Source organism: Silurus meridionalis, chromosome 22 (genome assembly GCF_014805685.1).
Source record: "Silurus meridionalis isolate SWU-2019-XX chromosome 22, ASM1480568v1, whole genome shotgun sequence".
NCBI lineage: Eukaryota > Metazoa > Chordata > Actinopteri > Siluriformes > Siluridae > Silurus > Silurus meridionalis.
This window is the reverse complement of record NC_060905.1, coordinates 13,596,502-13,623,530: the sequence shown is the minus strand read 5'-3', so window position 1 is coordinate 13,623,530 and position 27,029 is coordinate 13,596,502. Positions and strand designations below refer to the sequence as shown.

General features: G+C 42.0%; 1 protein-coding gene across 1 annotated transcript in view; it reads right to left on the bottom strand.

Moving 5' to 3' along the window:
- Window positions 1–27,029, bottom strand: part of macf1a (microtubule actin crosslinking factor 1a) — a 183,691-nt gene that overhangs the window by 18,252 nt on the left and 138,410 nt on the right. The window contains 21 exon segments of the mRNA XM_046834431.1: window positions 55–228; window positions 318–419; window positions 514–615; window positions 723–845; window positions 1,634–1,860; window positions 1,961–2,186; window positions 3,192–3,200; window positions 3,768–3,971; window positions 4,102–4,320; window positions 4,497–4,724; window positions 5,161–5,367; window positions 5,721–5,947; window positions 6,300–6,384; window positions 6,543–6,869; window positions 7,330–7,489; window positions 7,621–7,787; window positions 8,112–8,282; window positions 9,028–9,189; window positions 25,835–25,986; window positions 25,989–26,334; window positions 26,531–27,027. Coding sequence (XP_046690387.1) covers window positions 55–228; window positions 318–419; window positions 514–615; window positions 723–845; window positions 1,634–1,860; window positions 1,961–2,186; window positions 3,192–3,200; window positions 3,768–3,971; window positions 4,102–4,320; window positions 4,497–4,724; window positions 5,161–5,367; window positions 5,721–5,947; window positions 6,300–6,384; window positions 6,543–6,869; window positions 7,330–7,489; window positions 7,621–7,787; window positions 8,112–8,282; window positions 9,028–9,189; window positions 25,835–25,986; window positions 25,989–26,334; window positions 26,531–27,027 — 4,115 coding nt within the window.

Genomic DNA, 27,029 nt, shown 5'->3' with positions numbered 1-27,029 from the left:
TAATCGTCAGGATCCATTAATAACGAAAAATAAGAGAGCTAGCTAGAGTCTAACCTGTCTGACTGTGATCTTATCTCCCAGGTTGTCCCACAGGTGCCTGAGCTCAGTGAGAGGTTCCTGGATCATGTCTCTGTCTGCTTGGTCAGAAACCTTTTTGAGCAGTAGCTCCCCCTGGTGGCACAGCTTCTCCATGTCGATCTGCTGCTGGTACACTTCAACCTTGAATTGCTGTTGGAAAAGGAAATTTGGCATTTGGTATAATCCGTAGATTCAGTGTGGTAAAAAAAAAAAAAAAGTGATCTGGAACGGATCCAAACCTTGAGCTCCTCTATTTGTTGTTTGACGGTGCTAAGGTCAGTTCCCACAGTTTGCATGTCGCACAGTTTGATGACGGCGTTGTCTAGGTAGTCGAACATGCCCTGGACAACACGAATACTCATTAACATGCTTATTCATTCTTTACATCAGGGTTGCATCAGTTAGAGGTTCAGAATCAGTGCCAGGGCCACCCACCTGCAGAGCATCCTGATACTGTACAGAGGCTGTCATAGCCTCCTCCAGTTTCTCCATCCTCTCTCTCCATGTGCGATTCAAGCCTTCCCAGGCATTATTCATCTAGAATAAATTAAAAGCAAAAAGAAAAACATTTTGGTTTCAGATGCATGTCCAGTGGGATAAAAACAAAAAAAATAAAAATAATCACTGGATGGTTCAGCTCTTACCTCATCGATGGTCTTCTTAACCTCTGGTTTCTCAATTTCTCCACAAGCAAAGATGAGGTCAGCGCCCAATGTGCGAACAATCTCCAGCTCCTCCCTCAAGCCGTCTGTCTCTGCTTTGATGGCCTGAAAGAAGAAACAGACAATTAAGCTGAAGAAATGCAGTTCTTTTCCATTATGCTACTTTGAAGCTATTTTTTGTAATCATATGAGTATGGTTATATAACCCCTGCATTTTGTTTATGCCATAATACTAATGTGCTTATATCTTTATATCCTTTTAAAAAAAAAAACCCCAAACAATATTATATAAATAATGAAAGAAACATAAGCACCTGAAGATCCTCACAGGCAGCACTTTCATTGCACTTTACCTTAAAAATAACTCTGGACTCCACCTCTGTATTATATAAACAGCATGTAAGAAATATATTTAAGCTGCTTTTCAAGGAAACGGACACGAGAGCCTAATATATATTTATTTATTTATTTCTCTAATAAAAAATACATGGCTTGTGTTTTGATGAAACAAAACAAACAAAAAAAAAATTATAATAATTATTTACCCTAATACTACTACTAATATTATAACTATAAACTCTGCTGCACTATAATTATATTATACACTTGAATGCAGAAATGTACATTTATAGGCATTTTCATAAACATTTTATAGGTGTTTTTTTTTTTTCCCAAAATGATATAAACCTCTGCATTTCCAATTCTTCCCAATTTTCATATGATCTATGGCTTGGCCCATTCTTCCTGACATATCTGATTTCAGCTCTGGAAACAATGAGGGCTGTGACAAAGCAACCTGTTTCCCTTCTTTCCCCATCCGGAACCGATTAGATATACAAACATTTGCACTAAGCTTCACACTTGGTATAAATCTGTGGCTGCATAAGACTCACTTCTGCTGCCTCGATCTGCTGCTTGATCAGTGATGGATCGACTCCAGGGTCCTCCAGCTCTTTCACGATCTCCTGAGAGTCTCGCAGCGTGCTCAGCAGGGCTGCCATATCAGCCCAGAACTTTCCAGCCAAGTCCAGGACATCCTGCAGTTTTCCTTCTTTCTCCTCTGCCCTCTGTCTGATCTCATCCCACAGGGAGCGCAGCCTCAGGAGCCGGGAGCGCACCGCTGCAGATACAGCACAAAAAAAGAATCATACAGGACTTCAGGAATGTCAGCTCTATATACAGTCAATCAATGTGTGAGCATGTTGTTCTGGAGTGCTCACCCTGAGCGGCAGGGTCATCGTGTGCTGCGCGGGTGATGAGCTCTTCCCCACGGTTACAGAGGGCACTAAAGGAGGGCAGTAGTTTGTCCAACTCCAGTCCGGCAGTCCGGTGCTCTGCTAGCTGTTCACGGATCTTCTCCACCTCAGCTGCCACAGGAGGAGGCTGTCGCAAACGCTGCACCGCACCCTCTAGGGTCTCCAGCAGGGGGTCCATCTTATCATGGAACTGAATCCAAACAAAGAAGCAGGTCATGGGTCAAATATACGGTGAACATACATGCTGTTATTCATATATCATGTCTATTATTCGCTTTCTGTTTTTCACTCTCTCTGACTCTCATTGTCTGTCATCCAGCTTCACTTTTTTTCCCCATTTCGAAAGAAAGAGTTAAACTAGTTACCCAGACGATTATTTTCTACCCTAATGCCAGAACTACAAGCGGCCTATGATTCATTATGGCAGACACTCCTAATTTTCTCAGAATAAACAACCATATTGGCAATCCTTCAGGAACTGGACGTGTCCCAAATCTGCATTGTAACATTCAAATATTGTACCATTACATATTAGATATTGATATAGATATTGGTGTATCATACTACACTATTTTTGACATACTATTTAGGACAGCTGTATGCAAAAGCCAACAAAGCCTTAAGAAAAAAAAATAAGAACAGAAGTTCTGCTGTTGCTACGTGAATATGATTGATCAGAACACTACAAAGACTGAGGCGTGTCCTGAGAGTTACATAGAATACAGATTAACATGGCAGAGGTAGAGCTGCATCTTCCTGACACAAAACAGAAAAAAGTCTGGCCTGTTTGTGAAAGGGCCATGTGTCAGAAGTCAGAAGGCACTTAAGTACATTGATGATTTGCTGTCTGTCTAAACCAAAGAAATAAAAGCGAACTATACGTAAGATATTGACCTGCATAGCATCATATTTCTTTCCATTGCATCGTATTGCATTGAAATGCAAAAAAGTGTGGAATCGAAATCGCGTCGCACTGCATCGTAATGGGCGAATCGCATCGCGTCGGTAGCTGCTTCAGATGTATATTTAATGTATCGTATCATTGGCTATGTATCGAGATGCACATCCACAGATGATCAACACCATGCATTTTAAGGATTAGAAAAAAATCCTATACATAACATGCTAAAAAAACGTACAAAAAACACCCTTACGATGGACATGGAGTTGCGTAATGAGTAATGAAGTTACTTACCTCGATCAGCTGTGGGTGGTGCAGAGAGCAGTGATGATGAACACACAGCACATCCACAGTGAGTTACAGGATGGAGGGATGGATTGCATAAACACACATGGGAAAGAGACGACAACAGAAAGGTGCAACAAGCCAGAAAAGTGGAGTAATAGAGGGACAAAGATGATAAGTGGACACCAGAGGCATGATGACAGCAAGTGGAGGTGAAATGAGAGGCAAGTGCAGAGACGAGTGCAGTAACAGTACGATACAATTAAAGGGATGGGGTGGAGAGACAACACAATGTGTTAATCAAATGACATGCAAACAAGCCAGCAAGCATATCATTAACAAATTTTGGGCTGATGTGATATCGTTTCAATAACGACGAGGAATGAGTTCTTAATTTATTACGAATGAGCTAAATGTAGCAGATGAATAAAATAAGTAATGGTAAAACTATAAAGTAGCAGCAATGTGGTGTTAACATACAGTATGATTATCTCACCAAAATAGGATAATGGAAATCGGATGATCTATGACTGTAACCAGTCTTATAGTTAGCTTGACTACAGTGCAGACGGTAAGAACACACACCTGTGTAGACTGAGAGAAAGCCTCATCCAGTGCTGAAGCTCGACCTTTGACATCTTCTTTGATAGCCAGGTAGCGTCGCTCAGCCTCGCTGTAGCGTTGTCTCAGAGCTGCCCCCTCCTGGGCACTTAGTCCTGCCAACTGTGGGCCAATTTTCAGCAGCTTGTCAATGTGGGGCTTGTGCTCAGCTATCGACTCTCTCAGCATCTGCAAAAGAACAGAGTTTAGATTAGAATGAGTGCAATAATGATTCGTTTTCCACAATTGAAAGAAATGTATTTAATATAAAAAAAAAAATTTTTTTTAATGGAGCAGCTCTTCAAAAACACACACTCACCCTCATCTGGTCCTGCTGTTGTCGAAGCGCCTCGGTGTCAATGGCAGGAGGAGGTAACTGGGTTATCAGGGTCTCTGTCTCACCAAGCCATGGGTCCAGCTCCTCGTATGTCTCCCAGAAGCGGGCCACCAACACCTGAGCCTGTTCCAGTGCTGAGAATCTTTCGGCATGGTTCTGACTCACTGCCTCATAGCGAGAGCTCAGTGAATCCGTCTTTACCTACAGGACCATTTAAGATGTGGCTGAATGTGGTTTCTCATAAGCCGCTAATGTGAATGTATTTTTGGCAAACGAGTCCTCAAGTACTTATACATTATTATAGCACACATTTCCAAAATGGTTACATACTGTTGCAGAACTCCACCCTACTCACTCTCACTCTTTTCCTCTCTCACCTTCAGTGTTTCTGTCTGCTGCTCGCTGCAGCTCTCCAGGATATCCTCTCGTGTGTTAAGGAGCTGGTCCACCGTGTCCTTGTGGCGGATGATGTCGATGTTGAAAGCTCTTTGGACTTGGAGCTGGGCCACGGTTACGTCAGGTTCCAGACTCAGAGGCCCTAGGGAGGCCAGCTTCCTCTCCGTCTCCCCCACCCACGCCAGTTCTGCATCCACAGCCTCCTCATACTGCCAAACAATGTTTTTTTTACTGAATTATGTCACTTGAAAAGATTCCTTAACTTGAGGAACAATTCACCAAAAATAAATCTTATTTTGAACAGGGTTTCTAGTCGTTTTTAAAACAACGCATTACTGTTACTTACTATGTTTATAATCAAATATTTACATAAATGGCGATTACGTTTTTTTTCACTGCAGATGCAGAAACAATGTTTACGTGTATACTAAGCTTAGCAATCTGTTGAAAATCTTCAATCCAAACCATATGTGCTTAAAAAGAACATTATCACCAGAAGCTGGACAGTGCTTAGAGTGCAATAAGGTCCAAAGATTATCAAAATATTCACTTGCCTTGAGCATGTTTATAAATCTTAAGCCTCAGTGTCCAAACTATTCAAAATAGTTTCTTTAGTTCTACAGACTATTTAAAAGGATGCAGTACCTGCTGTGACCTCTGGATAGCCGCCTGCACTAGTTGCACTCTTTGTGTAATGGTCTCATCGGCCTGTCGGTAGCGTTGGTTGGCATCGGCCACTAGACGGTCCAGACCTTCACGTGCTCGCCAAGGCACCAGGTCCAGCAGAGCGCTGCCCACTTCATTAACAGTGTCCAGAATGAGCCTCTTCTCAGCCGAAACACACTTCAGGTCCTGAGGAAAAAAAGCACACAGGGAAATGAGAAGTGAGCTCAACCTAGTCCATTTAGCAATTATTTTTAATGCCCACAAAATGGGTTTCACTTCAGGGATGTTCATCTCCATAACTAAGGCAGATGAGATTTGCATCTTGATGCATAGACAATGCTACAATAGATTAAGGATACAGATGAAGCAGCTACCGATGTGATGCAATACGATTCACCCCAATTACGATACATCACATCGTTAAAAAAAGATTTCAACAAACCAGAGAGTTACTTAGCTTTATTTTATTGGCGTTTAATTTGTTTCAATATACTAAATGGTTTTTATTTAATAATGAAAGCATAAAAAACCCATTATACCTTTTGTCTCTCTTGATAGGCTGGTGTTGTATCTGGCTCCATGTTATTAAGCTCTGCCTCCACAGAGTCAAGCCATTGGTTGAGGTCCTCATGGGCAGTGGCAAATCGGCTGGCAAGCTGCAGTGCCTGTTCCAGGTTACGAAGAGCCTTGCTGCTGCCTGCTGTCATCTCTGCGTATCGGCTCTTTATGCCATCCAGCTTCTCCTGAATGAGCAGCACTTCTTCACCTAACAAACAGCAAGAAGAAAAATAACAGAATAGAATAAAACAGCCTTTATTTGTTGCATATACATAACAGCAAGGTGAAATTATTTTCTTTGCATATCCCAACATGTTCGGAAGCTGGGGTCAGAGTGCAGGGTCAGCCACAATACGGCGCCTCGGAGCACAGAGGGTTGAGGGCCTTGCTTAAGGGTCCAAGAGTGGCTGCTTGGCGAACCCGGAGCTTGAACCCTCGGACCTTTTGATCAGTAACCCAGACCACTCTTCTTTTGAAGAGTGTCAAAAACCAATAAAACGATAATAATACAAAAAGATCTGTATCAATAAGCAACAAAGAGAGTGCAGTGGTCTTGGTACCTGTGGTCTGTTTTAGCAAAGATTGTCCATTCTTAACGGCCTGGTCCACTGTCTTCTTCCGGCTCACGATCTCCTCATTCAGAGACTATGAGAGATGAAGTAGTACAAGTTTACTTGAAGTTGAAGTTTACTTTTTATTATATTGCATGTCAAAAAGTAAGATTCTTTCCTATTGGCATAAAATCCATAAAATTGGAACCAAATCTACTGTATTCTTATAAACATTTGCCTCCTGTGTCCTACCAGAGTGTACTTGTGCTGCTCAGACAGCAGCTCGAGCTGGTAGCTCTGCACTGAGACTTCAGCCAGTCGCTGGGCCACCTCAGCCAGCCAGTTCAGCACCTCTACCTCCTCCTCCCCAAACAGCTGTGCATTGGCCAGGGCCTGTTCCAACATGGCAGCCCGCCGAGTGCACCAATTAAGCAGCTCAGTGTGCCCACTGCGCACTGCTCCCACTCGCTCACTGAGCCAATCATGGTCCGCTGCACAGCTGAGAGGGGAGAGAGATTGGCCAAGGGCTTCTAGATGGTCCACCTCTTTTTCCCGAGACAACACCTCCTCATGGAGGGCCTGGGGTTTTGCCCACAGATGAATAAGAAAGGGATTTGGAGAGATGGCATGGGGAGAAAAAAAGAGAAACAACGGAAAAATGACCATGCATGGTGAATAAAAACAAAAACAAATGACCGACAGACACTAATAAATAATCATTTAAATAATATATGTAATAAAAACATGGTAGAAATAAATTGTAACAAAACTAATGGAAACTAAAAAAAACACATATTACAAGAAAATAAAAAAAATCAAAGACACAAAAAATAGACAAGGTGGGTTGTACAGGCTGGGTTTTGATTACATGTTCCTCCAGGTTCCAGAGCAAATGTTCTACCCCTGGGATATCAGAAGATGCTGCATTCTCTATGCTGTTCTTTTTTACTTTTTGTTGGTAATTTTCTAGGGAAAAACAGCAAAGCTTTCTTGTTGTGGTTAATAACAGCAGCTTCTTCACCGTGGTGGTGTAGTGTACCTTGTGTCGACTGATTTGCTGACTAATTTTGGAGGCCTGGGTTCCCATTGGCTCGGCGGAGCTCAGGCGTCTCTCTGTGGCACTCAGCCACTCTCCCAAAGGCTCCACTGACTCATGGAACTGCAGAGCGAGAACCTGCAGTTCCTCCAGCTGACGTTGTCTGCAAGAGGAGCAAACGCTCAGCATATGTAAATTATTTTTATTTAATAGAAGCTGGATTGAAGTGTACAAACCAATACAATTGATATTTGACTTGGTTCTAAAGGAGGTTTTAGGTGATGGCACTCATACCTGGCATTGGCCTTCGCCAGCAGATCTGTCCATCGCTCTCCCAAGCTTCTCAGCTGTCTTTGGATCTTTTCTCTGTCTTGTGTCTCTGCTGTGGCTGCGATGCGCTCACCTTCTGCCCGGATCATCTCTACCGTCCCAAGTCGGTCATCCAGCAACCGCTGCAGCAGCTGCAGAATCCGACAAACAAAACAAAACAAAAATTTAGTTTCCAACCAAAAAAAAGGAAAAGTTCTTATTAAAAGTAAATCAAAATAAATCATAATCATTATGACAATTATATTATTATATAATAATGAATTATATATTATAATAATAATTTTGGTGCTTATACTATAAATTAGTTATATAATATACATATATACAATAATGTAGATAATGTACATTTCTTTTTTTATGGTCAATAACATACTGTTTAAGTGTATTAGTTAACAGCAATAAGTTATTTATCCTTAAAATAAATAACCTCATTAAGAACCAATAAAGAACCTCACCTTCTGTTCTTGGATTTGTGCTTTAACCACGCGGTACTCGGCTGATGGAGGCTTCTGATTGGCTATCAGCTCCTCTGTGTCACTTAACCAGCTTAACAGAGGTTCCAAAGCATCTTGAAATTTCCCACAATGCAAAAGAGCTTCCTGGAGTTGTGCAATTCTCTCAGCGACCTAAAGACACCACCCAACAACAAACTGTAAATTAACTACATGAAATGAAATGAGCTACGTATTAGAAAATGTGGCCACTAATCAGGACACACTTGCACAGCCCATTAACACAGGTGTGTGCCATATAAACCACATTAGCTTTTACATTAGCCAAGAGTTACTGCTATAATCAGTTACTTTACAGCTATTAACTGTAGATGTATCCAGATATCTTTAATGAGCAGGCGAGTGATGATGGTGGTTTAAAAAAAAAAAAAAAAAATACAAATTAAAAGGTTAAGAATGCAACCCATCCTCAGTCAAATGCATAGCTGTTTCCTTTCAGAACTGCATATCAAGATATTACTAATAAAAGCATTAAAAGTATATTCCTGAATGCGGCTACAAATGGCTTTTTTCTTCTATTTGTGTTTATCCCACTTGCACATGATGCTGTTTCAGTATTATTGATGCTTATTCAAATTTTAAGGAAAAATCCTTTCTATCAATATTTCATTTATTTACTGCTGGTATGTTTATTGTATCATTTATCACTGTATCCATTAAGCCAATAGACAATTAGATAAGGTGCATTCAAATATTTGAAGATTATTTAAAAAAATAAGTGCTGATGTAAATTTGCAGATGCTGACGCTTTTAGACCGTACTGTACATTCTCAATAGAATAACAGTAAACATGCTAACAAAAATCAAACCAACAGCACTGTAGTCGGCCTGTGATGCAATTCAAGAGTGTGTGTTTTACCCTTTTGTTGAAGGAGTTCCACTGCAGGTTTGTGGTTTCCAGGTCATGCTCCAGAGCCTGTGTGTCTGTGTGTTTCGCTGCACTCTGGATGAGCCCCTGACCTACAGCGTTCACATGGTGCAGTTTGGGCTGGATGCTGTCTACCTGCTCTCGCTCCACAGCCTGCAAACATACAAGCACCAGATGAAGGACATATAAGTACATGTTTTTATGCATATTTCCCGGGGGAACAAGATGATAGTGTTTATGATTCTTAAAACTTACAGAGCATTTAATTTGTCTGTCTCGGAAAAAAAAAAAAGAAAAAAAAAAATGCGGCTTCAACTCAGTACTACAGTATTCATTAGAACACCCAGAAAACTAAACACCACAACACTTAATCAGAGTCTGTGTTTACATTAGTGGTTTACATACAAGAACAGCCAAGAAAACCTGACCACCATCAGCAAGGACAAGAAAGTGAAATACATTTAGACTGCTATTTGAGAGTACAGGCTTCTTCCACTTGTGCAATCGTAGGAAAGATGTTGTCCTTCCACGGTTAAGAATGTGTTAATTGTGGAGATGAAAAGAATTCATGATAGAGGTAAAAAAATTACAAGTCAGCATCTGGACCATATTTGGAAAATCCTGTTTTCATTTTAGTGTATGTATCCATTCGGACACAGCTGTTTTGCAGAAAAGGCCGGGGGTTTGTGTCTCAAACAGGATATCTGTCGTTCTCAATAACAATGAGCTGCAGCCATGAGCCACCACACCCTCTCCCCAACAAAGTGTGTGGGTGAATAAGTGCATGCATTGCTTGTTGTCTCTTTGCAGGAGACAGTTTTTCGGTTTTTATTTCGGTTGGTGTTGAAAGCTTTCATTAACCTTTACTTATGTTTTAGAGCTGGTGCAACTAAGATCGACTTGTGGACAAACCAGTGAACATGGAATCAGCTATTCTTCACAACTGTTGCACCACAATCTTCTGATGTGCCTCAATCAATCTCTAGCCAGATCAGGGTAGAAGACACTTCAGACCCTTGACTCTAGTGCAGCTGAGCTCTGGAAAATAACTGGCATGCCTCTCATTCCTTTTTGGATCTCTAAACGTATCAGTAAGCTGCTCAGTCACTCTTGCACACGGTTCTCATCTTCTCTCACTATCCCTGTTTCTTCTTTCTAAAAATCAAGCTTGCCAAACTCCTCTTTTGTTTCTCGCCATGTCACCACATATCATTCTTTTGTCCCTGGCTGCTTTCCTGCCCAACGCTGAGCCACATCTCTATCCATTCCTGTCTTTATATTTTCATTTCTCTTTTAGTACAAACCACAGGCCTGAGGTAAAGTACAGACAAAAGGTCAGCTGCATTAACGCAGTGTTAAATTACATTGGTTACATTATTCTCTCCCAAAACATTCATGATTATTTCATTTTTCATCCAATTGCACACTTCGTACTGGAAATATTATTATTTAGAGTTGTTTCTGAGTCTCCCTGAGTACCCTTTCAAAGGAAAGGTTAAAGAAAGGGCAGAAAGGGAAAAAAGGGAAAAAAAAATTGGGAAACAAGTAGAAAAGAAAGCAAAGTGAAGCCAGAGAAGTAAAATGGCCACCTTCCATGTAATGACTATATCACTCAAACACTACAGCAGTCTCCGACAATTAATTACACTGATTCAATAATTAAAAAAAAAAAAAAAAGAACAAACTTTCTCCAAAATTTCTTGGATCATCCTTTGCCTCTCATTTCTCCCTTTACCATCTATTGTTCTTAACCCTTAGTTCATGACCTTAATTAGCCATGAGAACTACATTTCATTTCAGTTCTGACCAAAAATCATCATATCTTTATCTCAATAACTCAAAAACAAGCCATAAATAATTTCACCTCATATTGTTCTGTCATTTATAAGTTTAAGAATAAAAAGTTCTTGGGCTTCAATCAATAGGCAGATTGTCACTCTACAAATTAGAACGACGAGGCAGATATTTGAATAGATATATTAAGCTGAATAATTAAATCAATGCTTTAGGGGGTCCATGAACTTTGGTCCCCTGCTGTCATTTTTTTGGAGAGCCTCTTTGAGATGCTTGGATCCGGTATATAGCACAGAGACTAAATGTTTAGAATCCCAATCCATGATTTCATATTTGGCTAAGGACTTTGCTATTGTTGGACTTGTGCTGGACTGTGCAGCTTTTACTAGTGCATTTGGATATCAGGCTCGAAAGCTCTGTCCTGTATTTGTTCCTCGCCGCCTCACCGTCGGTCCCTCCTGCCAAAATAGTTTTTTTCAGTGCCATCCTTTTGCCAACAGTCAAATGTGCCTGCATTACCATTTCCCATAACACGGCTTCTCTTTCTGATGACTTCCTCCAACGTTTCTGTACTTGTTCGTCTCTGGTGCGTTAAGTTTACCTTTAATCCACCTTTGTAACTTTTGCTTAGGTTTGTTGAGATGAGATCAGCTTTCCTCGGTCCCCTCCCTGGCTGACAACATTATCGCCCACTCTTATCATGAGCATTGCCAGGTGTTCAGCCATTAAGCCATTTTGTTCCATGAATGACTGGCCTGGGATCATGCCCCTGAGAGTTTCCCTATCCTATCTCAAAACAGCCACAACTTAACCATGTAATGTTAATCATATGTCAATCACAGTTTTACTTGAGATACAAAAGTTTGCCTTTACATACATTTCTGAATTAGGTGCCCACCCCTCTTGTGTTACAAAAGAAAGCTGAATGACAGAGCCCTGGGCTGATCACAACAACTTTTTATAGTGTTTGTATGGTACTAGTTGCAAAAGTAACTCCCATTAAAAAACATACAATGATTATTTCTCACTAGCCTATCTCAAAAATATCTCAAGGCCTTCCTACTGCAGCAAGGAGTGGTGTTGGGGGACTTGTCTTTTTTTGACAAGAAAGTGCTGGGGTTGGATTTTGGCAGTTGTAGGTTTAGAGCGGAAAAGCCAAAAATGAAGATTTGCACTTGGCAGCTTTTAAGACAGACACTTCACAAGACATATGTTCTCTTGGCTTTTCTGCTCCTCGACCCTCAACAGATATTAAAAGTTTAAAAGTCAATTTGCTTGCTGATTCATTCTGGCCACTCGGTAATTATGAAGCTCTCGGCCATCACTGATAGGTAATTACATTTAGGGGACAAAAAGGAACAGTGACTCTGCAGAAAAGCCGAGTTGCCTGTGCTGAGCTATGGCTAAATTAATTGTGGATGGACAGCCAGGCTTGACCATTACTTACAAAAGTAATATAATAACAGGAGCACATTAAGTCTACATTAACCACGACACACACCACAGCAACTATAACAAAGAGCAGATACCAGACCAGTCACAGCAACTGAAGAGACTCTCAAACCAGCATAGAGATTATTTTTTAAGTAAGCAAAATAGCATCTGTCTCTGTCTCTCTCATATACAAACACATTCTTTAGTATTCCATCATTAAGGCATTTGGAATATACAGTCTCCTTCACCATGTACAACCCTAAAAAAAATATCCTCACATATGAGGGTGTTTGTAACCAAACTGACAATTACACCAATTTTTTCAATAGCTATGGCTATTTTGGAGAAATAATAATACAGATATTTACATATGTAAATGTATCTACTCCGAGTTGTTAAATGAAGTCACAATAATATGAGCAACTGTTTGCATAAACCACTTTTGGGCAATGTGACACAAGATCCATAATGTGGTCAAATATGTAAAATCACTCACACAAAGAAGTAAGAAAGAAAGTAGACCTTTACGCATTTACCTAACAAACAAGCTTCCTCTTTGGAAGGAAACTGAAAGAGTACCATATTATTTGATATTTCAATATACAGTAAAGTATAAAAATAGCACTTTCTCCTTGATAGTAGAGTAACTGTAAATGTGATATATGTTCTTTGATACTAAACTCATATCCAACTAAACTAGGTCAAGTAAAAATAACCCGATTTCTTATTAAGATGTAAATTATGGTAACCTTTACCTCGGTGCAAAAGCATGCTGATACTGTCGTTTCCTCATCTGGATGCATCAATTCACAAGTGATGTCCTTTCCATCATATAGTTCAGAATTGTTTTGATCATTTTGGTTTTCACTAAAAAGTCTATATAATATACCCGGTTCAAGTTGATCACACTGATCTTGACCTGGGGGCACTGAAACTGGTCTTGACCCACCTGAGTCCCAGTCAATATCCTCATTCATAGACCCTAGAAAAAAATCCACACCTGATTGGCTAGTCTCAGATTCTGAGTCCAAGTCTCGACAGTCCTCACCAAGAGAACCCCCATCAGACACTAGAGGAAAACGTTCAGGAGCTGCCAGGTACACAAAACTATCAGAGGATATAAATGACCCCTCTTCCGGATCAGGGCAAGGCTTAGGAAGGGGACTAGGAGGAGTAGACTCCATGAGTGGCGATGGGGGGCAGTCCTGAGAGTATTGTGATGGTCCTGCAACCGCTAGATAAACAAAGCTGTCAGTGGGAAGTGAAGAATCTGTACATTTGTTGTCATGAGATTCAACTTTTGACTCTTTGGTTATAGTTAATTTGGACATTGGAGAGTGGGGGGGAGATTCATTGTTGTTCGAGGGTACAGTTACTATAAGTGTTGCGGTATTAGATTTTGGGGGAGTTCTCTGGCCCTTATGAGTTAGGTTGTGCTCTGGTACACACATGTCTTCAGCAGCAAAAACCTTCTCAGCTTCTGATGAAAACGCTTTGTACGCCTCCATAAATAACAACATCCCTTCTTCATCAGAATTCAACTTATCTGAAATAGTGGGATCTAATTCCACATGAGATTTCACATTATGGTTATTGGCATCAGTGTCCATTTCAAAACTACTGCTTAAATCAGAAGTTTCAAGAGAAAGCTGTTTTATGTCATCTTTTAAATTAGACTTGCATACATCCAACTCATAGTCTTTGTTTTTTTCATATAGTTGATTAGGTTTTGGATATTGGTCTTTATGACTCAAAGAGGTATGGATCACATGCACCTTGTTTTTCACCTCATCATCAACCTGCTCTTGTTCAGAAAGAACTCCACTGCCCAGGTCTGAATCAGTTTCTCGTCTTTCTGATTGTGTTGTATCTGACGATGTAGTTCTGTGCTGTTGGGAAATTTGAATTCCACTGGACTCCGATTCCAGCAAAGGCTCATCCAAAATGCATATATCAAGCATGGGTGAAGTGGGATTCGGTGGAAAGCTGGTGTTAATATCACTATCACAATAGCTTTCACCATCACTCAAACTTTGATAATCATCACTATCCTTGCTGTAAAGGTTTGGATTTGTTCCCAAAACAGATGGCTCAGTCTGATATGGCTCTAACTGGTTTATATGACCAGTATTAGTTGTAAGGCCTGCTTTATCTCGGTTATGCTCAACATGATCCTCCTTTTCCTCTTCCTCTTCTTCTTCTTCTTCTTCTTCTTCTTCTTCCAGTCTGGGTAGGGTATGACATGTAACCAGGGGCTCATTAGTTGTACAAGCTAAAGCTGATTCAATACTGGATGCCTCCTTTCCTTCCTCCTCCTCAATACACTGTCTCTCCAATTCCAGAAAGAGGTCAACTGATCCATCCTCCGAACTTGGGTATGGAGAAACACTGGCAACCTCTGAGCCTCCAAAACCTACTGGAGGGGTCAGAAGAGGCCTGTAATCTGAGGTACTGAGCTGTTGGGTCTCCCAGTCCTGCAGCTCTGATTCCTCCCCATCTCTTGTCCAAGAAATAGTACTTGTTTCATGGGTATCCAGTTTTAACACCACCTGCCAGTTCTTTTCCTCCACCTCTAACAGTTCGTGTTCTTCTCTCTCCTGCACTAAGTCTTTCTCCTCTTCCTCGAGCTCTTTCATGATCCTGCGCTCATCCTCCTCAAAACAGAGTTCTGAAGCAGTTCGCTCACGCAGTTCCCCAATATTAGGGGGCCATCCCAAAAGACCTTCTGCACCCCCTTCTTGGCTGAGACATGGGGAGAGGGGAAGTCCCCCATAACAAAGACCATCCCCTTCTTCCTGCAGGAAAGGTGAAGGAGGATCCAATAGGTACAAGGACTCTTCATCAAGATCACTGTCCTCCCCTAGCAGAGGAGGCAAGGGTGGCAGAATTGGCAAGTTGTGAAGTACTACTCCATGTCCAAATGACCTTTTGCCACCTCTTGCAGTACGAGGCCATGTACGAGCTTTAGTGGGGGGGCAAAATAAAGGTTTGGGAGGTATCAGTGGAGCCGTGTCCTGATCATACTCCTGGAATGGCGAGTCCCTTTCTGAGTCAGAGGTTTTAGGTGCAGCAGTATTCCAGCGTTGTGGTTGTTCCTCTGACACACTTCGAACACAAAGTAAGGGATTAGCTGTTGGTTTACTCTTCTCTACACTCTTCTCAACCTGCCTTTGGATAAGAGAGCTAAGTTGTGGAGAGCTACAAGTATCCTGCTTTGTTTCATTTTTTGATGCATTCTGTAAAGCTGGCCTTTCTTGAGAAGAAGAAGGAGGAGGCAATGGCTTAATTTGTTTCGAGTGATGAGCGAGTGACTTGGGGGAATCTTTGTGCTTGACTAGATGTGGTGGAGTGGAAGATATCGAGCTAAGGGATGGAGTGAGGATTGGAGAGTTGGAGACTAGAGGGGTGTGAGGGCTGTCTGAGGAGACAGGAGTGGGACTGTATGGAGGAAGAGGTGTGGTGGATATAGAAGATGTTAGGGCAGTTAATAAGGAAGGTAATGGATGCAGAGGTGAAACTGGGATCCCTGCCCCAGATAAACGTTTCTCTCCACTCTCCACAGGCGAAAGCTCTAAACGCTCAGCAAACTCAGGGTAAGTTGGAGGCATGAATGCTTTCCAAGAGCGACGATTTAGATTATCTTTTTTGTCACCCACATGATGCCGCCTCTTGGTCACTACAGCTGCCCCAACAGCAGCTGAGTTTGATGCAGGAATAATTATCCCAGAGCCAATACCCCCCAAAGATGGCATGCTCTGAGGGTCACCGGTTAGCTTGAGAGCATCAAAAATCACTCTTTCGTCTAACTTTTTTATCCCTGACTCAGCAGATGCCCCTCGTGACACAAACACGCCACCAATGTCAGCTCCTAAAGTCCCATTGCTGGAAAGCGTGCTTCCTTCCCCTCCTCCAGAGCCCAACGTGCTCCGAGAAGGCTGGCTAATCTTAGAGCCCTGGTCAATCTGCTCATTAATCCGCATGGTGTCATAAATGGAGCGCTGCGGTACGTAGCAGTCCTCAATATAAGCCTCCTCATCATCACCCTTCTTAAGACACCTGGGATTTTGTCGCAAACAGTCAGGTCGGCTCAAAGGCTTCCCCATCCCGTAAAAGTGTGCCCTCAAGGGGCCGGGACGGGGCACAAACTATTCCACAAATTAGTTCTCCAAGTCGTTTGTTGCAAAAATTCTGGTAGCTGAATCCCTCAAGCCTTAGCAGTCCTATTCGTTAATGTAAACATTGATCCACAAAATAAAAGGATGTTAGGATATTTATAATCCAAGGCAAATAATCATGAGCAGCAAAGGATTAGAGTCTGTGGCTCTAATAAACAGAGTTATTCCTGATTTTTCCTGAATGGAGCACATCGGGGATAACGTCTCAGTCCAAGCGAAACACATCTTCGGCAACATGTTAATTAGACTTTTTGTTTAAAGGCCAAACAAACGAGTAGCAGAAGGCAAAAAAATCATTTGTTAGCTGTTTCAGAGAGTCCAAAGTCCAGAACGGTGATACCATTCCATGTAGGTTGCATCCTCTTTGTTCTCTTTCAGATTTCAATAGTCCTTCTTTATACAAACATGCTCTTTGCAAACCTTTCCCTAACTTCCTTGCAGCTACTTCCCCTTGCGTCTCCCTGTCTCTACCACAACAGGAAAATCACAGAGGTCTTGAGCTGTCGCAAAGTTAATAAATAAAAAAACTTCTAGGTGAGAGGTCCATACTCTTTTGCATGAAAAGGTGTTGAGGAAATGCAGTCCTTCAAGTGATTTTGTCTCTCATCATAATGTTCCTTTAAGCACATTCTACTCTCATAATAAATAATCCTGAATTTAGTCTGACAATGGGAACATTTTGTCTTAAATTTTTCTTTTTTAACTCTGTCCAGTCAGATGACTGCCACGAAAATATGCTTCTGAATTCTGTAGGAGACTCACTTGTCAGGCAGTTGGTTGCTGTTTGCAAATTGTCCTTTTTTTAATCCAACAGAGCAAATTTGTAAATCCAGATCACATTGGAGTTTAAAGTAACCTGCTGCCATTGTTATTTTTCCTTTTGGTAGGGATGAAACTTTAAATGAATGAAATACCCATTATAGTTTTTTTGGTCATTTCAAACTCATGAACAAAATCAGGGTATTAATCCTTTTCTTTGCATGCCAAATACATTCCTTTCATCCTGAGTGAAGTGAAAATCTGTGATTCCGAATGACAGCCATGTCCAGAGGGGTTGAGTTTGAAGTAGGTAGGGAGATGGCGAAGGTTTCAGCCTGATCCAGACGGCAGGGAGCAGAGAGTTGTGGGACTGTATCCAGAGGGCAAAGACGCAGACGGTACCTCACACCAAATACACCCTTTCCACTCGGGGCACTCTGCTTTTCAGACAATCCCCAGACACACTCGCTCTTTTCCTCTCCTCTTCCTATATTCCTTTTTCTCCGATCCACACGAAAGATGCACGCAGGCTCTGAGTTCCTCTTTTCCTCTTTTCTTCTAGTGCCGATTCTCTCTTGCACGGTGTTCTTGGGCCACTGAGCTGCTGAAATGGTTTGCAGCTGCTAAAAAAATCTCCCACTTTTCCTCTCTCTCTTTCTCACTCCCTCTCTCCCTCCCTCCTCTCTCTCTCTCTCTCTCTCTCTCTCTCTCACACTCTCTCCTCCCTTTTTCTCCCTCTGTTTTTGTTTGAATGCAGCTCCGTTTGTTCTGTTTCCTGCTCTGGTATTAAAACACAGGAAGTGCTCCAATCATGCCGGTTTCCTTTTCCAAAAAAACACACAAGACCGAGCTGAGAAATGGAGGCTGAGATAAAGCTTTTGGTAGGAGGGGCCACCATGCCAGGAGGAGTGACTAAGCAGGGGGATTTAATGTGTTTCAGCAGAGTCACTGGCTTACAGGATCAAATTAGCTCATTCTAACAACCAGATAACTTGCTGTATTACATATTACAGTTTCACATGACTAAATATGACTTCGCTGGCTGTAAAAAAAGAACTCGCAATACAAAAAAGAAAGAATCAAAAGGCACCAAGCCACAGGCATCCAAACTCTAGGGAAACAAAGAACAAGAGATACATAGGGAGAGAGAGAAAAAATACATGGGGTTGGAAGGGTGTTAGTATGCAGGAAGTAACGAGGCTTATCAATAACGGCTACCCCGTTCTTTCCAAAACAAACTGTGTGTATGCGGAAGCAAAAATCCCCTTCTCATTCTCTTCTCTCTGCTCCTCCTCCTCTTTTTTATTTATTTATTTATTTTATTTTTTATAAATTGCCACTCTGTAATTGAACAAAACAAAAGAGAAAACACACAGGAGTCTCCAATATTCAAAGTTCCCACTTGTGCATTCTCGTCTTCTACTCTTCTGAAACCCTATCCAGCTCTGAAGAGTGTATGGGGGGAGGAGGGGTATTGAGGCCACTACTTTACAATGAAAATGAATAGACACTGCGAGACGGCAGCAATTGAAATGTTTATGCACGAATCCCGTTCGTTTTTTGTGTTTGGTTTTGTCATGGGTACTCGGGCGGCTCCTGTCTCGGTTTTATTTCTCTATTTGCTCTGCTTTCTTCGGTGCCTTGCCTTATTCGGTCGGTACTGGAGTATGTATAAAGATCTCTGGCAGAGAGCAGTGGCTGTGTTAACGCATGCTTGCTTACCCTCCCACTCGCTCTCCATTCCCGAGTCCCAGACACACGCACATGTACGCACAAGATACACACATACACACCACAGTTGCTCTGTTAATCACCCACACTGTCCATGCTCTGCGTGTCCAACAAGCTAAATACTTTCTTTTTCAACCTCCTCTTGCTGTCTTTCTTCCTCTCTCACTCTTTCTTTCTGTCTGTCTAGCTGCAGCTGTCATGTTTGCTTCCAAGACAAACCTTCCAATGGAAACAAAAGGGGTTTGTCTGTCTCTCGCCCTCATGCTCGCTCTATTTCTTTCTACTCCAGCTCAAACTGACAAAAGATACCACCATGAACCCTCAGTGGATTATATTATATATTAATATACATACATAGTAGTGTGGCAACTCTAATAACAAAAACCCTACAAAAGCAGATAGTTAATTGAATGTTCAAGTCCAAAATCCGGCCTGCATTGACTATGAATGTGAACCTTTTAACTGACTTTGTTTAGTAAAATTCAGCGCCTGACCCTGGGTCCACCCCTCCCCCTTTCCTCGTAGTCAGTCAGTGACTGCTCATTTGGCTTCTAGTTAAAAAGTCACAGTCCTGACTCAGACAGGAAGAGGGAGGGCTCAAGCCCGAAATCCCCTAAAACAGACTGACTGGAATAGTGTGTTGCACCTTTTGTCTCTCTGAAAGAACTACGTTACAGAAAGGAAAAAAATAAAAATAATAATCAACAGGCACTAATCCACCATAAACACAAGGGGGCAGAGATTGCTATTGACTTTGCAGTGCAGATTGTTTACTTTAGAAGAGCACCTGTTGATCCTGTTCTTTCCATCTCCTGCTTGCATTTGCTTTTAACCCGTCACAGAGCACGCACTCGATTTACTCAACAACTGCGAAGCTCGAAATCACCGTATTCTCACCATGCATTCATCTCTTAAAAAGCCCCCACTGCTCCTTCTCTTATCCTCCCTCCGTTTTCTCTTCGTGGTATCTAAGCACCCGAGGTGCTGACACTCCCCCTTTTTTCTCGATCTCAGCAGTAGGTTCATAATTAACCAGCAGGCTTTACCTGAGACCCCTCAATGCATGCTTTGTTCTCCTTTTTTACCAGACACACAAGCAAACCTGAGAAAGCAAATAAAAAGCACAATCGACTCGTCCCGTTAAACTAGAACATGGGAGTTTGGGTATAATTTTTTTTCTTTACACTGCAGTAATTGACTGGAATTGTAATTTGCACTGGATGCGTTTCATACAGAGCTGCATTCTTACGTGGAACTGCTTGACTGGCATTTAATACTGTCTGTATGAGGTTCAGTCAGTAAGAGAAATGACACAACAAACATCACTCCTGTGAACCACCCTGAAAATCACGGCCATTACACCAATTATTAAACAGCCTATTCATTTCACACATCAAGAAGCTGTTTGCAAAGTGCTTTATTTATTTCAGTTGGTGAGCTAATAGAGTGTGGCTGAGAGGGAAAAGTGGGCTATGCTACGGAATGCCACAGTAATTCACAGCAGCTGAAACAATACCAGGCAATGGGAGAGGCAACACACACATTCACACACACTCTCTCTCTCTCTCTCTCTCTCTCTCTCTCTCTCTGTTAGCTGGATATTGCTTGCTTTAGAGTCAATTAGCCAAATTAATTCACCAGCTTGTGCTAATTATGTTATGCTAATCTAATCAAACCCTGAGGGAAAAAAAACACCCTAAAAACAGGCTCAACACAACTATATATAAAAAAAAGTTATATCTAAAAGATCTTATTGCTGGGTGTTTAATGCTTGAAAGAACTTTTGCGAAAAAGAATGAATACTTCATCAGCATGCCATTATATATCATTAGAAGGCAGTTAACCCAGACATTTGGCTTCGTAACCATACAGCTGAAAGGAGCCAACGTTCTAATCTGCATGTCCGCATAACCATCAGGTAGACGGCGAAGAAAAGGGATTTTGCTAAATATTTTAAAAGTGGAATATTTCTACACACAAGTACCACTTACCTCACGGTCTTAGGATGGTTTTAGCCTGTGTTGTTTTCGGCAGCATTTTTATTTCAGAATGAAATAAAATCTGATTTGAATATAAACTGTAGGATAATATTTTCTACATGTCAGGATTATATAAAGAAGATCTCTTCATGGGAGATGTTCTGTTTATCACTAAAAGCAGTGCTGCATATATCATCATTCAGCATGAACTGCACTAGCGCAAAAAATGGGGTCAAGTAAACAGACAAGCTTGATGCCTTTAATGTCTTTTTCTGTCCTATTAGCATACCGGTTTATGTTTTGCCATTGCTACGGACATACACTATATGGGGAAAAATATTGAAACAGCTGACTTTCCCAGTCATATGTGTTTTTTTCCCGAAGTGTTTTCACAAACCTGAAGGCACACAATTGTAAAGTGTGTCTTTGAATGCAGTAGCATGAATTTTCCCTTCACTTGAACTGGGAGACACAAACCTGTTCCAGCATGACAATACCCCTGTGCACAAAGTAAACTCCATCAACATATACTTAGGTTATATGTTAGAGTGGAGGATCTCCTGCTATGGAGCTCTGACCTCAACCCTACTGAACACCTTTGAGATGAATGTAAACGCTGACTGCACCCCAGGCCTCCTCAACTCACCTACATCAGTACCTGACTTTACTAACACTTGTGTCTGAATGTGCACAAATCTTAATGCTGTCAATCTGGTGTCCTCTTTTAAAAGAGTGTCGTAGCAGTGAGAAAACATAAAAGATCTAACACAAAGAGAATTAATCTGCACTCTATAGTTGCTTTGGTCACTTAATACATTATACTATCTCTTGAAACCCCATTCTCAAGGTATTTCATATATGATATGCAATGTACATCAGCACAATTTGGGCCAGGAATCATATAAAGTAAAACTAATTTTACACCACAATATAAATTAAAAAGCAATTTTTCTAAAAGCATTTACACTAGAAAAAGCCTTGAGATCCTTGACTTCACAGCAGCAACATTTTGGCAAATGTAAACATCTACTACAAGTAACTGAGTGCATGAGAATTTGACTTGAAGGAAAGCCCTACTGGGTTTTGGCTGTGGGACACAAAGGCCTCGACACGTCCGCTGACCTTGTTATGCTACAGCAAGACATAGAAAGCAAAGCGACCGATAAAAATAGGATTCGAGTGTGTAAAGGGGGCAAGAGTATGTTATAACAAGCAAGAGTGAAGACAGCATGCCGTGCTCGGCTTGATTTAGAAGCTATTCCCCGGTTCTAACCAGCCCTGCACAGGAATGCCCAGTTGGAACACATCTTTACTCGGTGTCTGCGTCTCGCAGCCCACCCTGTTTCTCCAAGCTCAGCTGCTGCACTGTGGTACGAAGCAGACACACACAAGTTCACACAGGGCACGGGAATTTTAGGGAGACCACCACACCCTGTAATGTGTAAAAGATTATGTTTGTGAGGGGTTGAGGATGGTGAGACAGCTGAAATTCCGAACGCTTCGAAACAGCCCAGAATTAGAAATATCAACCTGCATGGACGTGAAGCCACACTCCCAGTACATAAACACACCAACTGTAATGCATGTGCATCACGATATGACATATACAGGGACACACTGACATGGCATGTAAAGCACTCAGTGTGGCATATACATATGTTTGGCGGGGAGGAAAAACCTCCAGTGGAGAAAATGCTGGTGAGATGATTCATCATGTTAAGACCCAACCCATTGTTCAATAACTTCCAGAATGCCTTGGTGTGCTCTACTTTCAAAGATTTGACACCCCCAAACCCCCAACACACACACACACACACACACACACACACACACACACACACACACACACACACACACACACAGCCAAATAGACAAACATGCACCTCCCCGACACACATACGCCTCACTTATTTGGGTTTATCCTGACTCCCCCTCTCTCTAATCTCAGCAATGACATCACTACTTTGGATTGGGTGTCTCTGAAATGGAGTCTGGCTTGCATGAGAGGAGAGGGGTAATGGGAGATCAGTTCTTTTTTACATGGCAGACAGCCTTTCTGGCCCTTCGTGTTACCTTAGAGGGCGTCATTGTAAGTGAAAAGGGGGTGGGGGCGTATAAGACTGGGCGAGTATGAGAAAGAGGCCTAGATAGGGTGGAAAAAAGATTGAATAGACTGCCAAGGAGGATGGAAAAAGATCTCAAAGAAGTTTCTCCTCATCCTTCGCTTCATACTTCTAGTGTTCAAGACCCCATTGTAGAAATTATCTAAAAATACCTCTTGCACATGAGCCATCGTTCTTAACTTACAGTAGCAGCCTGGCCTCTTTAATTAGCACTATTTAGAGAGGCTGGTCCCAATTTTTAGACACGGGGGTGGCACACTAAAAGCAGGCATCGGTTAAGTTAATGTTAAATAGAATGATGCTTCGCAGAATATTTGATTTGCTCCTCGGTATAGGAGGAACGGGCACATGGTGACATCATTGTTCTGGCTTTATAGTTGCGCTATACTTTAAATACTCTGACTTTGTCAAAAGATATCATTCATCGTGGGAATCATGCAGCTAGACCAGAAAAGCAACCACACCCCTAATGATATAATAATAGATAACATATATAATTATATAATAACTTTGATTGATTGGTAGACGTTTTCCCAATCTATTTATTTTCAAACTATAGTGTGTATTGTCAGTATTTGTACTACGGGGGGTGATAGTGGACTTTACCGATATAGATGAATAAAATAAATATGAAAATATCAATTATATAAAAAATATATAATTATATCTATAATAAATTGTACATATTAAATATAATATAGCGCTCTCGGTGCAGCACACAATCTTGTGTGAAAACAAACCACACGTGGAGTCAGTTATTTGCTTGTAAAGGCTGCTCTTGTAATGACAGTGAACCAGCAAATGATGCAAAAGCTCAGCTTTTGATATCATGATATCATTTTGTTGTCACCATGTGCCAGCAATGTCTACATGCTTATCGTGATCTATCTATCTTCTAACTTCCTTTCCGCCTGTCTTGAGTAACTTGTACCTGCAACCTGAGAAGTGAGGGAAGGCGGCGGCAGAAGTAGGGTGGGGGTGTTGGGGGGGTTTAGTGAGCAGGAGCACGAGTGTGTACAGTAGTTGACATTGTTATTAAGAGGAACAGTAAATCTCGAAGAAGCCTTAGACAGGAGGAATTCCAAACAAAGGAACAGTAGAAAGATTAGACAAAGACCAAAGAGGTGCAAGTAAGAAATCAAAGTACAAAAAAAAGAAGCAGGAGCAGTAAAAGTCCAATAAATGAGTACAACATTCCATAGCTGCAGTGCAGCTTGGCCGAAGCTCTAAGCTCCCTGCGTAACCGCTCTGCACAAGTTCTAATCAGTAACAGGTGAATTTTCAAATATGCATGACGAGTTGCCAGTGTATCCAATGCGAAGCCAACTGGGCGAGTCTGCACTAGTCTGATGCGGAGACATTAAGAAAAGAAACTGTTCCAGAGATTAGTTCTGCTCTCAGATTTAGCTCCGTGTCCATCAACACACTGACAGGTCTAATGAGCTCTCGTAGTGCGGCATCGAGCTGCGGAGAACAGCAGCAGCTCCTGGAAAACACTTCATAACAAAGGACTTGAAGCAAGGTAACGCGAAATCGACCCGACATGCCGTATTACTGCACAGATCTTTCTGCGAAAATGACTCAGCAAGGTGAACCGCTCTAAAAGAAGTCGCTGATTCACTCTCTCTCCTGCTCTAAGAATGTACCTCAAACCTCCATTGTGGCCTTCTTACTCCCACACTCCTACCACATTCGATGCTCTGAAGGGGGCATGAGTAAGATCCGGAGAGGGAATGATACAACATCAGAGGCACTATAAATACAAGTGCAAGCCAGGGAGAAAGTGAAGGGGTCATCATCAATCAGCCGAGGGGGTAATGGGACAAACGCAAGCAGCCTTCTCAGGAAAGCAGTAGGAGAGTCTGTGTCATACTGATTCCCCCCTCCTGCAGAGAAACATGCTGGGACGTGGGCCCAGATGGGGGCTGAGAGTTGGAGGTGATTTAATAAAGAGGAGAGCTGTGATTCATTCCACGAACGCTTGACGGCCTCACAAAATCGCCTGGCTGAGCTCACTTTAAGTTTGCTTGAATCCGAACCTCTTTTGCTCTATGAAAAAATACTTCTGAACTTTATTGAAAAAACGAAAACACAAAATAAAAACAGTCCTCAATCATGAAAATTTGGTAAATGAAATATGAACAATAAATATGAACATTGAAATTGTATTAATAAATAGAATTAAATAATTAATAAATTATACATTATAATTAATACATATAATATCGCGCTCGCCGTGCACCGTGCAGTCTCATGTGTCAAAACAAACTGAACGTGGCATCACTGAGTAGCCTCAACCCGGAAAAACTATCGTAATCTCGCTATGGATTTTTGCTGAGAGTCGTTAATTCCAGCAGGCCTCTAACATGTGGTGAATCCTCTAAGACAGCAAACAGGACCAGAAAATGCACGCAAAAACAAACGTAACAGAGTCTAACACATAAAAGAGACTACAGTTTACCCTTTAACTTGGCATCCATTTGTGTGTTCGGAATGGAAGATGGAAAGAATCATAAAAATGTCTGCTGATGAACTGGTGTAGCAGGTATTTTAAGCCTAGGTTTAAAAATGGCAGATTCTTTAACTAATAACCAGGTGTAGCCAGTTTGATTTATATTTAACCTAATGATCTGGATAAAAATCATCCCTATTTAATCTGAAAGCTAAAAAAAGAGAAACGATTTTAAAACTCTATCCAGCCTCCACATGATGTCTTCAAGTGCTCAAACAAAAAAAAAAAACAATTAAAAAAAACATGGTCAGAGTGGCTGTCATGGCAAAAACAAATTGACAAATTCCCTACCTTAAATTCCTGGAGCTGTTGTTTGATGACGTCCACTTCAGTTCCCACAACTCCTTGTGCATTTAGACCCTCCTCTGCATTTTCAAGTAGCCCCTGGAGCTCTGTGAGCCGGGTGTAGAACTCTTTCACTTTCTCTTCAGCTTCCTCTATGAGTGCAGGCGACCCTGACCCCGCTCGGCCAGCTTGGCTGCTTGGCGACTCAGAGCCTCCGTCTCTCTCCTGAGAGCGAGGAGATCAGGGGAGCTTCCCTCTCGCCTCAACATGGTAGTGCAGGCACCGCCATGGACATCAAGCTCAGTCCGCAGGGATGCCAGACGCCCCAGGAATACCCTTATTGCGTCTGCCTGTGAGGCCAATGAGTCCACATCCCGCCCAACGGGGCTCAGGCTGTCCAGTTCGTCGTCCAGGTCCGCCAGGCGTGAAAAGACATCGCGGACATGTGACTGGACTTCTCCTACACCCTGCAGGCGTGATTCAAGGGAGGAGCAGCACTGCTCGATCTGGTGAATGGATAGAGTGGAAGATGTTACTCAGAAATAACCTCTTTTCTGATAATGCCATGAATCTATATTATTAACCTATTTAAAATTAAATGAGACTGAACCTTAAAAACATGACTGATAATGCAAAATATTAAAAGCATCCATCACTAAATAAGTATCCAAGCCAACATATTAGTCAAGGCATACTCCTTACCTTCTCAGTCACTTCTTTAAACTCCTTTTCTGTGTCATGAGCTTGTTGCACCAGCTTCTGCCCTCCATCTCCTGTTGTCTGAGGCGCGTCCAATGCCAATCCTTTGGCCAGATCATGCAGATATACCACTTGTGGCTGTAGGGAGCTGAGAGTGTCCTGTTGGCTGCGCAGGCGCTCCAGACTCTTGTTACTACATGCCTGAGGGCCCAAAGCCTCCTGCACTTCCAGCTGATGCCTGGCTGCCTCCAGTCTTCTCTCTACTGCCTGTCTACCATCTTCAAACTCCTTCAGCCTGCTGTTCAGCTCCTCCAGCTGGGCCATGCGTCCATGTACTCGCTCAGAGAGGCCATCCAGCCTGCGATTTAGCTGTGCTTTATCATCCCTCACCTCCTCCTCTCCAGTCCGGCTCTGCTCCAGTAGCTGGTCAGCTGCAGAATTCAGAGCCTCCAATAGGGGGCAACGGCGATCCAAGTCCAAGCCAACTGCCTTGCTTTCTGCA